This window comes from Leucoraja erinacea, chromosome 1, assembly GCF_028641065.1.
Source record: "Leucoraja erinacea ecotype New England chromosome 1, Leri_hhj_1, whole genome shotgun sequence".
Classification (NCBI taxonomy): Eukaryota; Metazoa; Chordata; class Chondrichthyes; order Rajiformes; family Rajidae; genus Leucoraja; species Leucoraja erinaceus.
In genome coordinates this window covers 75787920-75802727 of record NC_073377.1, presented here as the reverse complement: position 1 = coordinate 75802727, position 14808 = coordinate 75787920, and the positions used below count along the sequence as shown (strand labels likewise).

Below are 14808 nucleotides of genomic sequence, written 5' to 3'. Positions count from 1 at the left end.
CCCCTCATGTTACCCCTAAACTTCTGTCCCTTAATTCTGAAGTCATGTCCTCTTGTTTGAATCTTCCCTATCCTCAAAGGGAAAAGCTTGTCCACATCAATTCTGTCTATCCCTCTCATCATTTTAAAGACCTCTATCAAGTCCCCCCTTAACCTTCTGCTTGCTCTTCTTCTTCACAGGGCTGTTACCCCTGAAAACGTCAATAACTCCAAACGATATGGTGGATAAATCACACCTGTGAGTAAAGCTGTCTTCTCTCAGACCACATTTCACATGCAGAAATTCCCCAAACATTCACAAATTCTTTAGTTTGAATCTATTCATAAATAATAATATTGCTGGCCCTCGCAAAGTCAAATGAAAGGACAATTCTGAACATTATCTAACAGTTCCTGCATTACAAAGAGTAGCGGATACAATCTTCAAACACCTATACGTGTTTTACCTGAGAGTTTATTGTGAAACAGAAACTCCATTTGCAGTCGTTGGCCAGCTTTCTGTGCTAACAGGTAAGGAGTACAATGAGCTGCTTCTCCTGTTGCACACATGACATCCGCCCCACTAAAAACAAGTGAGAGAGTCTCCAAGATATCTTGTTTCACAACAGCTTGACATAAAGCCTGTTTGTACAAAAAGGTAGAACACATTGTAGTGACCAAGGCATGGAATGGCACAATTACAGACTGAAGTTAATGTCAACTCTGCAGGCAGTTTTGTTTAGTTTATTGTCACGTGTACCGAGGTACAGTGAAAAACTTTTGTTGCGTGCTAAGCAGTCAGCGGAAAGACATGACATGATTACAATCGAGCCGTTTACAGTGTATAGATAAGAGAATAACATTTAGTGCAAGGTAAAGCCAATGAAATCCAATCAAAGACAGTCCGAGGACCGATGACCACCATATGACTCAACAGAGCACCAGTACAAACTGTACATGTGGTTTAATAATGGCAGTATCACTCACAACAAAAATCTGCAGTTGTTGAAGAATTTCTGACAATCTAAAAATGACCTTTTTTCTGTCCAGCCATTTGGGTCTGCTCCTTTGTAAAGCATTATACAGCAAGATCATGGAAACATATTTTGGAAGAATTGTTCTTACAAATTTCTGCAAGGGTTAAGGAATCAAATGTTCTTTTGGTCTACATTGCAAGCCAATTCCCTGACTGCTAAAATAAAATAAAAGCCATGATCTTACTGTACAATGGAGCAGACTCCTGGTGAGATATAATCTTGTGTATTGCGTGCAGGTAGTTTTCACGTTTGAGAACAAATACATTTACTGTATAAATAATAAAGCCAATATTTAGAAGATTGATTCTGGTGATGTTAGAAGATGGGAAGGGTAGGATTGAATGAGAGGTGAGCTTACTGCTAGCTTACCAGTTTACTTTTACATTTAGAAGAATGAGGTGATTTCATTGAAACATACCAAATTCTTAAGGGGCACAAGAGGATGAATGTTGCCAGGGATCACAGTATCAAAACACAAAAAGAGGCTGGGCATTAATGGCATACATGAGAATACATTTGTTCAACTAGAGTATCACAAATCATTGTAATGCCCTACGCACACTGACTATGCAGGATCAGTCATCAAATATATTTGTGACAGGAAAATATTTGTTTTGGATATTAGGGGAATCAAAGGATATGGGATTAGTGCAAGTAAGTGTCATTGTGGTAAAAGATCACCCATAAATTGTACTGAATGATGCAATCAGACACGAAGGGTCTAACAGCCAATTCCTGCTGCTATTTTTTATGTCTCTAAGCTAAAACTATATTTCTTGATTTTCCAAGTATTTACAATTCATGTTGGATCCCAAACTTGTATTTGCTCAGTAGTAGAGACTTTAGAGCCCTCAAGTGCAGAAAATTACCAAGATTCACTGTCTTCTTTAAGAACCGTCTTTTTTAAGAGCTGTCTTCTTTAAGAGCTGTCTTCTTTAAGAACTGTCTTTAAGAACTGTCTTCTTTAAGACTGCTCATCTCAATCATGAAAAGTAAAAACATTATTTTGATTCCAAGTTTGAGTCAGTCCAGGTAGGATTGTATCTGCTTATCTGTCAAGCTCCATAATATTTCTATATATTTCAATGAGATCACATCTTTTTTTTAAATAAATTTAAGAGAGTGTAAATTTAGTCTGCCTAATCTCCCGCTGATGAATTGCAATTCTAGTATCAATCGGGTGAATCTTTGTTGCATTCCTTCTGTCACAAGTATATCCTTCCTCAGGTAGGGTTACCAATCTGAAAACAATGCAGGTACCCTGGCTGAGATTTATGAGTCAACATTGAATTGGGGCGAGTTGCTGGAAGACTGGCAAACAGGCTATGGAGGATCATCATCAAATATATTTGTGACAGGAATAGATTTATTTTACATATTAGGGGAGGGTGGCAAATGTTGTACCTCTGTTAAGAAGAGCTGCTGGGAAAAGCCTGGGAACTACAGGCTAGTGGCCCCAACCTCAGTGGTCTCAATGTTACTGGAGAGAATTCTGATGAATAAGATATACATTTGTTTAGATGGAAAATCGACCCGAAACTTCACCCATTCCGTCTCTGCCTGTCCCGCTGAGTTATTCCAGCTTTTTGTGTCAATCTTCGATTTAAACCAGCATCTGCAGTTCCTTCCTACACATGTATTTAGATGGACAAGGGCTGATAAGGGATAGTCAGCACAGTTTTGTTTGTGGGAGATGGTGTCTCATGAATCTGATTGAGTTTTATGAGCATGTGACCAAAAAGGTTGAGGGCAGAGCTGTACATTGCATGTATGGATTTTTGAGAAGATTCGGCATGGTAGGCCGATCTGGAAGGTTAGATCACATGGGATCCAAGGAGAGATTGCTGAATGCATAGGCAATTGGCTTTATGAAAGCAGGAGGTGGGAGGTTGCTTTTTGGACTGGAAGCCTGTGACGAGTAGTGTGCCTCAGCTTTCGGTGCTGATCCATTGCTGTTTCCTATCTATATCAATGATTTCGATCACAATGGTTGACATGCATGATTAGCAAGTTTGCAGATGACACTAAAGTGGGTGGTACCATAGATAGTGAAGATGGTTGACAAAAATTGCAGTAGGATCTTGATCGGTCGGGCAGGTGGGCTGAAGAATAGCTGATGGAATTTAATACAGTGAAATGCGAGGTTCCTTTCCCAAACTCGAAACTTCACCTATTCATGTTCGCCAGGGATACTGCCTGACCCTCTGTTACTCCAGCATTGTGTCTTTCCTTCATTTAATAACTGTTGTGTACCTTACTGAATGCTGTCTTAAAGACTAATATATAACTTCTACTGATATCTTCTTATTTATTTTGCTAGTTTTAACCTCAAAATCTGAAGCAGATTCAAATATTTTATTTTTCATTAGCTCAAAATGTTCCTATGAACCCTTTTTAATCATCTTGCAAAATACTCAATACTCATATTCTTAAATATCACTATCATGACAACATGAAAAATCCATATCTGATGCTTATAAAAACTTTGTTTTCTTTCTTCCTTAAATGCTTTGGGTTGAAATTTAATAATACAAATCTGGTTTGCTTCTCATAGCCGTTCCAAAATTGATTATCCACCACTGAGGTTTGGTGAACTCTGTGATAGAACAAACTCACCGGCAGGGATGAAAACAACACTTAGTCTAATCAAGAGCAAGTGATGTGCATGACGTAAGTGACTTTGTTCAGAATGAAAAGCTCAAAAACTGCAGCAAATATTGGGTTGAGCAGTTTATATTCAATGAATAAAATGGGTGAATGGATGTTTTATGCAGCATTTGCCATGTCGCAAATACTTGATTTCATCTTCAACTTTATCAATCCTTAGAAGAATGTTTACATCCAAGACTAGTTTTAAAGTTAATGGAAAAAAAGATGACTGAATATTACAAAAGCAACTTGAAAGCAATATCTTCCACTTCAGTAAGAGAAGTGATACCAATATAACTTGTTGAAATGTCATAGTTCTGAAAGAGAATGGCTTTCAAAATATTGTCTCTAAATTGTAAATGTAATGAGAGAATGAGAGAAAATGAATTTCTATAGAGAAGCACACTCTGACAATTCACTCACATGCAGTAATGTCAGACTATCACATATATTTTGGGGAGCAAAATAACAACATCTATATTACTAAAAGTCTGATCTTGACCGCTTTTGGCCCACTGTGCTGCGATATCCGAGAGAACGCCGTCACCTACAGCCCTCATTTTTGGCCACCTCGATCAGAGCCCACGTCTGCCTTCCTGGACCAGAGTATTTTTCCCATCGATGAAAAATCAGAGAGAAATTAATGTTTTTAAAAAATTCACCATTCTCTCTGCTGCCCCTGCTGGAGGGAGGGGAAGGGACTATAAAACCAGGAAGTGGTGTGCCTCAATCAGTCTGCAAGATGGAGGTCACTCTGTGCTCTGAATGACACTGAACAAATGTCTACACAACTGTGAGTAAGTACCCTTAATGTGGTTTGAAAATGAAAATATGGTTAGTTTGAATTACAAAAGCACTGCCTGCAAATGGTTGTTTGGGGGGTTTGGGTTGAAGTAAAAAGGCACTCTCTCTCTCTCTCTCCCCCCCCCCTTCTCCTCTCTCCCCCCTCTCCTCTCCTCCCCTCCCCTCTCCTCTCCTCCCTCCTCCCCCCTCTCCCCCTCCTTTCTCACCCGCCTCCCCTCCATCCTCTAAACCCCCTCCCCTCCACACACCCCTACCCCCTTCCCTCCCGCTCCCTGCTCCCCACCTCTCCCCTTCCCCTCACCTCACCCCCTCAGCACACCCCTCTCTCCCCTCTCTCTCTCCCCCCCCCCTTTTCCCCCCTCCCGGTCCCCCCCCTCTTTCCCCCCCCCCTCTCCCCCCCCCTCTCTTCTTCCCCCCCCTCCCTCTTCCCCCCCCCCTCCCTCTGCCTCTTTCCCCCCCCTCCCTCTTTCCCCCCCCCCCTCTTCCCCCCCTCCCTCCTCACCCCCTCCCAGCACCCCCTCTCTCTCCCCCCTCACTCTCACCCTCTCTCTCTCTCTCTCCCCCCCCACCTTTCCCCCCTCACCCTCCCTCCCTCTCCGCCCGCCACCTCTCCACCCGCCTCTCTTGCCCCTCTCTGTGTGTCTGTCTCTGTCTCTGCCCCTTCTCTCTATGCCCTCACTCTCTAACCCCACCCCCCCCCCCCCCCCCCCCCCCCCCCACCCCCCCTCTAGATGTGACTGCAAGTTGGGGGCTATGTGTCAGTAGATAGGGTGGTTATGGGGTAAAAGGAGCAAATTAATAATATTAATATAATATCAAGGGGGGTAATTAGCGTGAGTGTGGGGGGGGGGGGGGGGATAGTTAGTGTGTGTGATGCTGCATGCCGCATCCCCCACAACCGCACGTTCGGGGAACAGACCCAACGGGTCTGCACTTGGTCTAGTATTTATATATATTTACAAATAACAACAGGATCCCACTACTGGCCACATCTTCGCATCTCCACCGCTTTCTGCTTTCCGCAGAGACCTTTCCCTCCGATACTCCCTGTTCAACTCGTGCCTTCCCACGCAAACCACCCCCTCCCCAGGTACTTTCCCCTGCAACCACAGGAGGTTTAGCACCTGTCCCTTTACCTCTCCCTCGACTCCATCGAAGCATCCAAACAAACCGCTCCTTCCGCAACTCCCTTGTCAATTCTTCCCTTTCCTCCCATACCACCCCCTCCCCGGGCACTTTCCGTTGCAACCGCAAGAAATCCAACACCTGTCCCTTCACCTCCCCCCTCGACTCCATGCAAGGACCCAAGCAGTCGTTCCAGGTGTGACAAAGGTTCAACTGTATCTCCTCCAACCTCATCTACTGCATCCGCTGCTCTAGATGTCAGCTGATTTTATCGGGGAGACTATGCGGAGGTTGGGCGATCGTTTCGCCGAACACCTCCGCTCAGTCCGCAATAACCTATCTGAACTCCCGGTGGCTCAGCACTTCAACTCCCCCTCCCATTCCCAATCCGACCTCTCTGTCCTGGGTCTCCTCCATTGCCAGAGTGAGCAACACTGGAAATTGGAGGAACAGCACCTCATATTCCGCCTGGGTTGCTTGCGTCCGGCTGGCATGAACGTTGAATTCTCCCAGTTTTGCTAGCCCTTGCTGTCTCCTCCCCTTCCTTAACCTTCGAGCTGTCTCCTCCCATCTCCCCGCCCTCGGGCACCTCCACCTCCCTTTTTCCTTCCTTCTCCCCCCCCCCCCCCCATCAGTCTGAAGAAGGGTTTCGGCCCGAAACGTTGCCTATTTCCTTCGCTCCATAGATGCTGCTGCACCCGCTGAGCTTCTCCAGCATTTTTGTGTACCTTCGATCTTCCAGCATCTGCAGTTCCTTCTTGAGCCTTTCCAGGTGAGGCAGAGGTTCACTTGCACCTCCTCCAACCTCATCTACTGTATCCGCTGTTCCTGGTGTCAACTTCTCTACATCAACGAGACCAAGCGTAGGCTCGGCGATCGTTTCACCGAACACCTCCACTCAGTCTAGGTATGTTACAAAACCTACCTGAATCGTCATTGGGAATCTGCCCTCAGCAATGTCCGCGATTTTGGTGCTGTTTGGAGGGGGCGGGTTTAAAACGCGATTTTTACTAGGCTGTACTAATCGCAGATGTTCAGCCTAGTAAATCATTAACGAAAAATCGCTGCAAGACCCGGTCGCAAAAGGTATTATTAGTTTTATAGGCCTCGATAATATAGTTCTAATAGTTTTTAAATTACTGTCTGATTCCGCAACCTCTCGCAGCCCCAGGGTTTTATAGAGCAAACAATTAAAGGTATGTACCTTATTTTCACATTAAATGGGGCATATATATAACCCTGAATATCAAGTTATCTATAGCGAATAGTTCATTTTGGGCTTTTTATATCCCGCAGTATTTTTTAGACTCGGCATTTGATTACACAAAAACATGCGCGATATCAACATTCTAAACCATGCGCGTTCCACATGAACCCACTAGTTAACCGATTTAAATGGGCATTTATTAAAGATCATCCACACTGAAACCTTCCATTTGGCCTATAATTAATGACCTTAGATATGTAAATCATTATCTTCTGAATTATTTGTTTCATATTTTAACACTTATCCATTTTTTTGTTTAATCTTTCCTTAAGAAATAGGCCTTTTGAATCAAAGGGACAGCTATTTTGTAATGTCCATTTTAAATCAATTGCCCACAAAAGATGCTTTATTTCCGATAAACAAATTGATCAAACTTTTTAAAAATGAGAAGACAGTATTTCACTGTGAATTCCACTTACCTTCTGAATTAAACGTCCCTATTCTTTCGCTCCATAGATGCTGCCTCACCCGCTGAGTTTCTTCAGCATTTTTGTATACATTCCACTTACCTTGTTAAGGTCTTCCTGTGTTAGAAATGATGAGAGTCGGTTTACGAAACACTTCCCTCTTTGTATTTTTGCGTTCCCAATCTAGCCTTTCGTTTCCTGGAGCTCCTCCGTATCAGAGTGAGGCCCAGCACAAATTGGAGGAACTGCACCTCATAAATCACTTGCAAAGTTCTATTTTTAGAATTTATTTCTGCATTCTATATTTGTCCCACCCCCTCCCCTGAAATCAGTCTGAAGAACGGTCTCGACCCAAAACATCGCCTATTCCTTCTCTCCAGCCTGGCCCGCTGAGTTACTCCAGCATTTTGTGTCTACCTTCAACATATTTATGAGCTCGCTTGTGGAAAACTTGGTATTACTTAGACCTGAATGAAATAATTACAGCAAAAACATGAAACGCTGGAGAAACTCAATGGATCATGCAGCATCTATGGAGAGAAGGAACAGACGGCGTTTCAGGTCAAGACCCTTCTTCAGACTGTGGCGATGTTTCGAGTCGAAACCCTTCTTCAGACTATCTTCTTTCTCTCCATAGATGCAGCCTGACCTGCTGTGTATTCTCCATCATCTTTGTCTCATATTTCGATTTTTTCCAACAAGGCAGTTTTTTCTGAAACACCACGGGAAATAGGCGTCATAATCAACTCGGGAGTATTAATTCTGTTTTATCTTTTGCCCACAAAACACTTGCTTCATTTAAAATAAACAATATTGATCAAAGGGATAAAAACTGAGAAGACAGTATTTCACTGAACATTCCACTTACCTTCTGAAGGTAACGTCCCTATTCTTTCGCTCCATAGATGCTGCCTCACCCGCTGAGTTTCTTCAGCATTTTTGTATACATTCCACTTACCTGTTAAGGTCTTCCTGTGTTAGAAATGATGAGAGTCTTTTACGAAACCTTCCCTCTTTGTATTTTTGCGTGATGAATTCCAGACGTTGGTTTGGTGGAGCATCCATATCCAGCTCTTCTATTGGTTTGAGATTTGCTGCCCAAAAGCTGTTGACCATTTTATTTCCCACCACAATGAAGAGCTGCAATTCAACCAAAGGATGCAGTCATTCTCTTTGGAACAAACATTTTCAATCATTATAAAATTTCAACATTTAAGTTTGCACTTATTAAATACTTTCGCATCAAAATTCTTCTCCCCTCTCCCAAGGGGCGGGAGATACAGAAGTTTGAAAACCCATACCTCCAGATTCAGAGGTAGACAAAAATGCTGGAGAAACTCAATGGGTGAGGCAGCATCTATGGAGAGAAGGAACAGACGGCGTTTCAGGTCGAGACCCTTCTTCAGACTGTGGCGATGTTTCGAGTCGAAACCCTCCTTCAGACTATCTTCCTTCTCTCCTTAGATGCTGTCTCAGCCGCTGAGTTTCTCCAGCAATTTTGTCTACCTTCGATTTCTTCCAACATCTGCAGTTCTTTCTGAAACACCACCAGATTCAGGTGAACTTTCTTCCCAGCTGTTATTAGGCAACTGAATTGTGCCCTCATAAGCTAGAGTGCAGTCGTGACCTCCCATCTACCTTATTAGAAACATTTAATTATCTTTAATAGGACTTTACTGGACTTCAACATCTTGCACTAAATGTTTTACCTTTGAACCTTTGTAAACTGTGGATAGATTGATTGTATTCATGTATAGGCTTTTCTCTGACTGGATAGCACGCGCACCAAAGCTTTTCATTGTATCCTGGTACACGTGACAACAATAAACTAAAGTCAATTAGTGGACCTAGTTTTTGTTTTTTGACCAGGTCTGTATGTCAATAAGCATAATTGCTGTAACTGCAAACTTCAGCAAGGGTTGTGGGATGGGTTGTGTAAAAGGTTGTGGGTTGTGGGATGGTCAATATTTAATCCACTTCAGTTATACACGGGTAAATTTACAGATGGTTTTACCACAGGATGTTTAAGCTGCTGCCAATCCTTATTATTTATGTTATACCCATGCCATAATGGAAAACTCCATTCAGTGATTTCAAAATTAGTGAGATCACACCTGGAGTATTGTGTGCAGTTTTTGTCCCCTAATTTGAAGAATTACATTCTTGCTATTGAGGGAGTGCAGCGTAGGTTTACAAGGTTAATTCCCGGGATGGCGGGACTGTCATATGCTGAGAGAATGGAGCGGCTGGGCTCGTATACTCTGCAGTTTAGAAGGATGAGAGGATATCTTTTTGAAACATATAAGATTATTAAGGGTTTGGACACGCGAGAGGCAGGAAACATGTTCCCGATGTTGGGGGATTCCAGAACCAAGGGCCACAGTTTAAGAATAAGGGCTAAGCTATTTAGTATGGAGACGAGGAAACAGTTTATCACACAGAGAGGCCAGTTCTCTGGATACTTTCAAGAGAGAGCTAGATAGGGCTTTTAAAGATAGCGGAGTCAGGGGATATGGGGAGAAGGCAGGAACAGGGTACTAATTGCGGATGATCATCCATGATCACATTGCTGTCTCGAAGGGCCGAGTGGCCTACTCCTGCACTTGTTGTCTATCATCTATAACATTTCAGTCATTTTTTCCAAAATCATCAAACACATAGGTCAACAGAAAAACATTAAACCTAAATTGTATCGATAGATACATTGATTTGTGTTTTGCTCAAGATTCCAGCATCTGCAGTATCTTGCGTTTTGTGCTCACAGTATCTGTTCTTTGTTTTCAGCTCCCCTCTGATTTATTTTTAACCTCATCTTCCTATTCACGGATTCATGATGATATTTACGTTGTCAGAAATGCACATAGCTTTTGGGTGCATTTTAACCAGTTGCGTATGTGGTAAAGTTTGGGATGTTATACTCAACGGGAAAATAAATTCAACATTGTATTGTATTAAACAGAATAGAAAACACTGCTGAATTTGCAAAGTAAAGTTAAAGGTGCAGAAACTGTTGTGTCTTTTACATAAGATTATTTTCTTGTGATATCTTAGTCTGTTAGGAAATTTGGAAAGGAATGCCTGCCCTTCCTCATTCTGAACCTGTAGATGGATAACTAACCTTTCAGTGAAGCAAAGCAGTAGCATCGTTGTCAAATGCTGACATTCCTTGTAAACTGGGTGCCAGCAAAAAACTTGACCACATGAACGTTTGAAGGAAGACTACTGCCAGACCAGACTTCAAGTTCAAGTTCACATTTATTGTCACATGCACCAATTGGTACAGTGAAATTTGATTTCCTTACAGCCATACAAATAAAAAGAACACAATACACGATAGAGTTTAACATAAACATCCACCACAGCGGAATCAACGTTTCCCACTGTGATGGAAGGCAATAAAGTTCAGTCATCTTCCGCTTTATTCACCTGTGTTCGGTGTAATGTCTTCTGTAAGACCTTGTTGTGGCTAACACAATGAATACACGTCCGACATCTTGTAGGAAAGGTTTAATCTGCAATTACTGAAACTTCCAGAAGGTCACGACCTCAGTCACGAGGCACAGGTACATTTGCTAGCTTCTGCTTTTGGCCTCAAGGGGCACTGGCATTTACATTATAAATTACATTACATATAAATCACATCTCCCCCTTCACTTTAATTACATCACATCTCCCCCTAATATCCACATAAGGATTTACACTAGACTCAATTAAGAGTGCTGCTGTTTTTCACTTTAAACTCAAATTCTAGAAACTCTAACAAAGGGCCTGTCTTGTTGCCTTTTGCTGTGACTGGGAGACTGGCTCCTGCCTCTCGCTGCATCTCGGCGCATCGTGTCTTCTGGGGACTTGCCCCTTCTGGGAGACTATTTCTGGCTTCTGGGGGACTGGCTCCTCTGTCCAGGTTTGTCTACAGGTCTGGCTACAGGTGGCCCATCCATGGCTACACAGGTGTCTATCCACGGCTACACAGGGGTCTATCCATGGCTACACAGGGGTCTATCCTGGACTAGACGTCTCTATCCGGAACTTACTCTCCGCCTGGTCTCGTAGACTTGCTCCATCTAGGAGGCGGACTCCCCCTTTAAACAAAAAAACGTAGTCAATACTAAACAGTCAATACCAACTATTTTCGTTCTTTCAATTTCTTGCATAATAACTCTTGGCTTTTACTTCTTCACTTCTTAACTTTTACTTCTTTGCATTTGTATTTTCGGCAAATTATCTGTACTTCTTGGCTTCTTAACTTTTACTCTCTGCATTTGTCCCTTAGTGTCTTTAAACTGTTGCTCGGGTCGTGCTCCTCGCTCCGCAGGGCTACTTGAATCTCTCGAACATGGCGGTGGCGGTGGCTGCGGCTGTTATTGCGGCGGCCGTCTCTCGTGAACGGGCTTTCTCACTCAGCCGGTCCGCTTCTCTCACGTGGCTGGGCCCCTTCTGCCCACAGCCGGGCTGACTCTGCTCCCGGCTGGCTGGAGACTCGGCTGTCCTCGTTGGCGGTCGCCAGACCTGTCCACGGACTACACGGTACCAGGCCCTCAGCCGACGTCGGTGGCGGCCACTGGGCCTGGAACTCACCCGAAGTCGATGGTGGCTGCACAGCCCTGGAAAACGTTCCAGGTAAGTTGACACCGTTGCTGTCCTGCTGGTTAGGCTTCTATCCCACCCCTGACACCATGTAATGTCTTCCTTAAGGTCACTGGCATTTACATTACACATTACATTACATATACATCACAGTCGGGGCCTTTGAACCCTCTGCAATCGCCGCTACGGACGGCCCGATGTACAGGCCCGTCCACCGGGATGATCGAAACTCTGGCGTCGGAACTGATCGGAAAACACTTGCGGCTTGGAGTTTCCGAATCGGCCGCTTCTTAAATCTGTAACCATGCCTCCAGTAGAGTCTCAGAGTATTATCAACAGCAGGAAGTTCCCAAAACTATATTTCCCATCTCTTAAACTCCACAACCAAATCTGTGCAGATCAGGCTTCTGTGCCTTTCACTGATCTTTTCAAAGTCACAAATGGCAGCTTAAGTTAATAACCAAGGAAGCCTTTCTCCACGCCCTGATTGCTGATATTCGCAAGCTCCAGCGCCTCTCTGCCATCATTCACTTGCATCCAAAGCACTCAGCCACTAACATTTTCATCCTGAATTTGGGTTATCTTCCCTCTCCCTCGTCAATACTATCAGGATCTACAGTTGTCATCCTTCTCAAACATGTGCTATCCTTCAGTGTTATTATACAAAATCAATTCAATCCATTTGTATGCAGCTGACAACTTGCTTTCCAACACCACTACCTCTATCAACCCATCCACTGAATCTGAAATAGTCAAATTATTTAATTAACCTGGGCAGAAATTTTCTCCAAAAGAAACAATGAGAATACCTCCGGTGGGCGGCGCGGCTCTGGCCAGCAGCGGCCTCTGCAGTCTGTCCGCGTTTTTATTATTTTCTGTCTGTGTTTTAATGTAGTTTTTTGTTATTTTTTGTTGGGGGGTGGGGGTGGGGTGGGAGGGGGGGGGGGGAAACTTTTTTTAATTTCTCCCTGCACTGGAGACCCGACCTTTTCTCTCGGGGTCGGGTTTCCGTTGTCGTTGGGGCCGCAACGAGGAGCGGCCTCCAACAGGAAGAAGCCGGGGACTCTGGTGCCGACGACTCACTGTCACCGTCGCGGAGCTGGCCGAGTCTGGAACGGTTGGAGCGGTGGAGGAGCGCTGCTGCTGCTGCTGCGGCCCGACCGGAGAGTCGGAGGCCCCAACGGCAGGTCTGTGGACGGCGGCACCGGGAGCCCGCGGCTCCCTGGAGGGAGACCGCTTTTCAGGGCTCTCGCAACGGCGACTTCCCCCGCCCAAGTTGCGGGGTCGAAGAGCTCCTGTAGCGGGGCCTGACACCACTGCCCCGCGCGGCTTGGAATGGCGAGCGCACGCCGGGGGCTCCAACATCAAGACCCGGTGTGCGACCTCGCATCACCCGGCGTGGCTTAAATGGCCGCGGGACAATCGCCATCGCCAGCCGGGGGCTTTGACTTTGACTCTGACATCGGGGGGGGGAGAGTGCAGTGGAGAATTAAGTTTATTTGGCCTTCCATCACAGCGATGTGATGGATGTTTATGTAAATTATGTTGTGTCTTGGGTCTATGTGTTTGTATGTATGGCTGCAGAAACGGCATTTCGTTTGGACCTCAAGGGGTCCAAATGACAATAAATGTATCTTATCTTATCTTATCTTATCATACATCACCTTTAGACTTGGCTGCAAACGCCATTCCTCAGATACAACGTCATCCTTCTCCCTGACAATGGTCTCACACTAAATCGGACTGTTTACAATCTTGGTGTCAAGCTGAGGTTCCAGACAGTCTAGAGAGACTATCTATCTCCTTTGCCTGTGCAACATCATTTGATCCAAAATGTGTTTCTCCATTTTTTTTTTTTAAAGCAGAGATTGATTGGGGAGAAGGCAGGAAAATGGGGCTGAGAGGGAAAAATAGATCAGCTGTGTTAAATGGCAGAGTAGACTCCATGGGCTGAATTCTGCTTCTATGGCTTATGGACTGCACTGATGTTGAAAACCTGATGGTTTTGTATTCTATAAACCTGAGGTCATGTGAGAGTCTGCTGCTTTGTCCCAAAGTTACTCACTTGTACCTTCATGTTCATCCTCCATCCATCTCTCAGGCATTCCTTATATAACCATATAACCTATAACAATTACAGCACGGAAACAGGCCATCTCGGCCCTACAAGTCCGTGCCGAACAAATTTTTTTTTTTCCCCTTAGTCCCACCTGCCTGCACTCATACCATAACCCTCCATTCCCTTCATATCCATATGCCTATCCAATTTATTTTTAAATGATATCAATGAACCTGCCTCCATCACTTCCACTGGAAGCTCATTCCACACCCCTACCACTCTCTGAGTAACGAAGTTCCCCCTCATATTACCCCTAAACTTCTGTCCCTTAATTCCTTTATTTCTTAAACCCTGCTTCTGACTAGGCGTAAATTCACCCGCCTTAATATCTCCTTTTGCAACTTAATTTCAAAATTTGTTAGAAAATACAACCGTAAAGCAGTTTAGGATGTTTCAATATTTCCAGTAATATTGTTTCTCTGACCAGTATCAAACCAGTGGAAACAATGGAGGTTGATGTGGAATGAGAACATCAATCACTTTCATTTTACAGCAACAAAAATCCAGTGAACTAAATTCCATTTACCTTAAAATAGCAGTTGTATGATATGCACATGTTCAAGTGGACACTGTGACTCTAACATCGTATGGATTTGACATTTAATTCAACAATGCCCCATAGGTGAACATTATATTCACTTCAATTATAAGGAGCATTTTCTTGATAGTTTTATTTTTGACATGAGAGTGACTTTGTGCCTAACAGAGTACAAAAGAGTATTGAATTGGTGCCAAGATTGTGTTGTGGGCACCTGCTAGGAATTGGATCACAACCACCAAAACTCATTTCACATCATGTATTGTTATTGCAAAATAAAAGCACTTTCATTTATGA

The 14808-nt window shown here is 43.9% G+C and overlaps 1 protein-coding gene across 1 annotated transcript in view; it reads right to left on the bottom strand.

Annotated features, from left to right (window-relative positions):
- Positions 1–14808, bottom strand: part of arap2 (ArfGAP with RhoGAP domain, ankyrin repeat and PH domain 2) — a 349086-nt gene that overhangs the window by 146925 nt on the left and 187353 nt on the right. Inside the window, 2 exon segments of the mRNA XM_055637821.1 lie at positions 446–622; positions 8227–8407. Coding sequence (XP_055493796.1) covers positions 446–622; positions 8227–8407 — 358 coding nt within the window.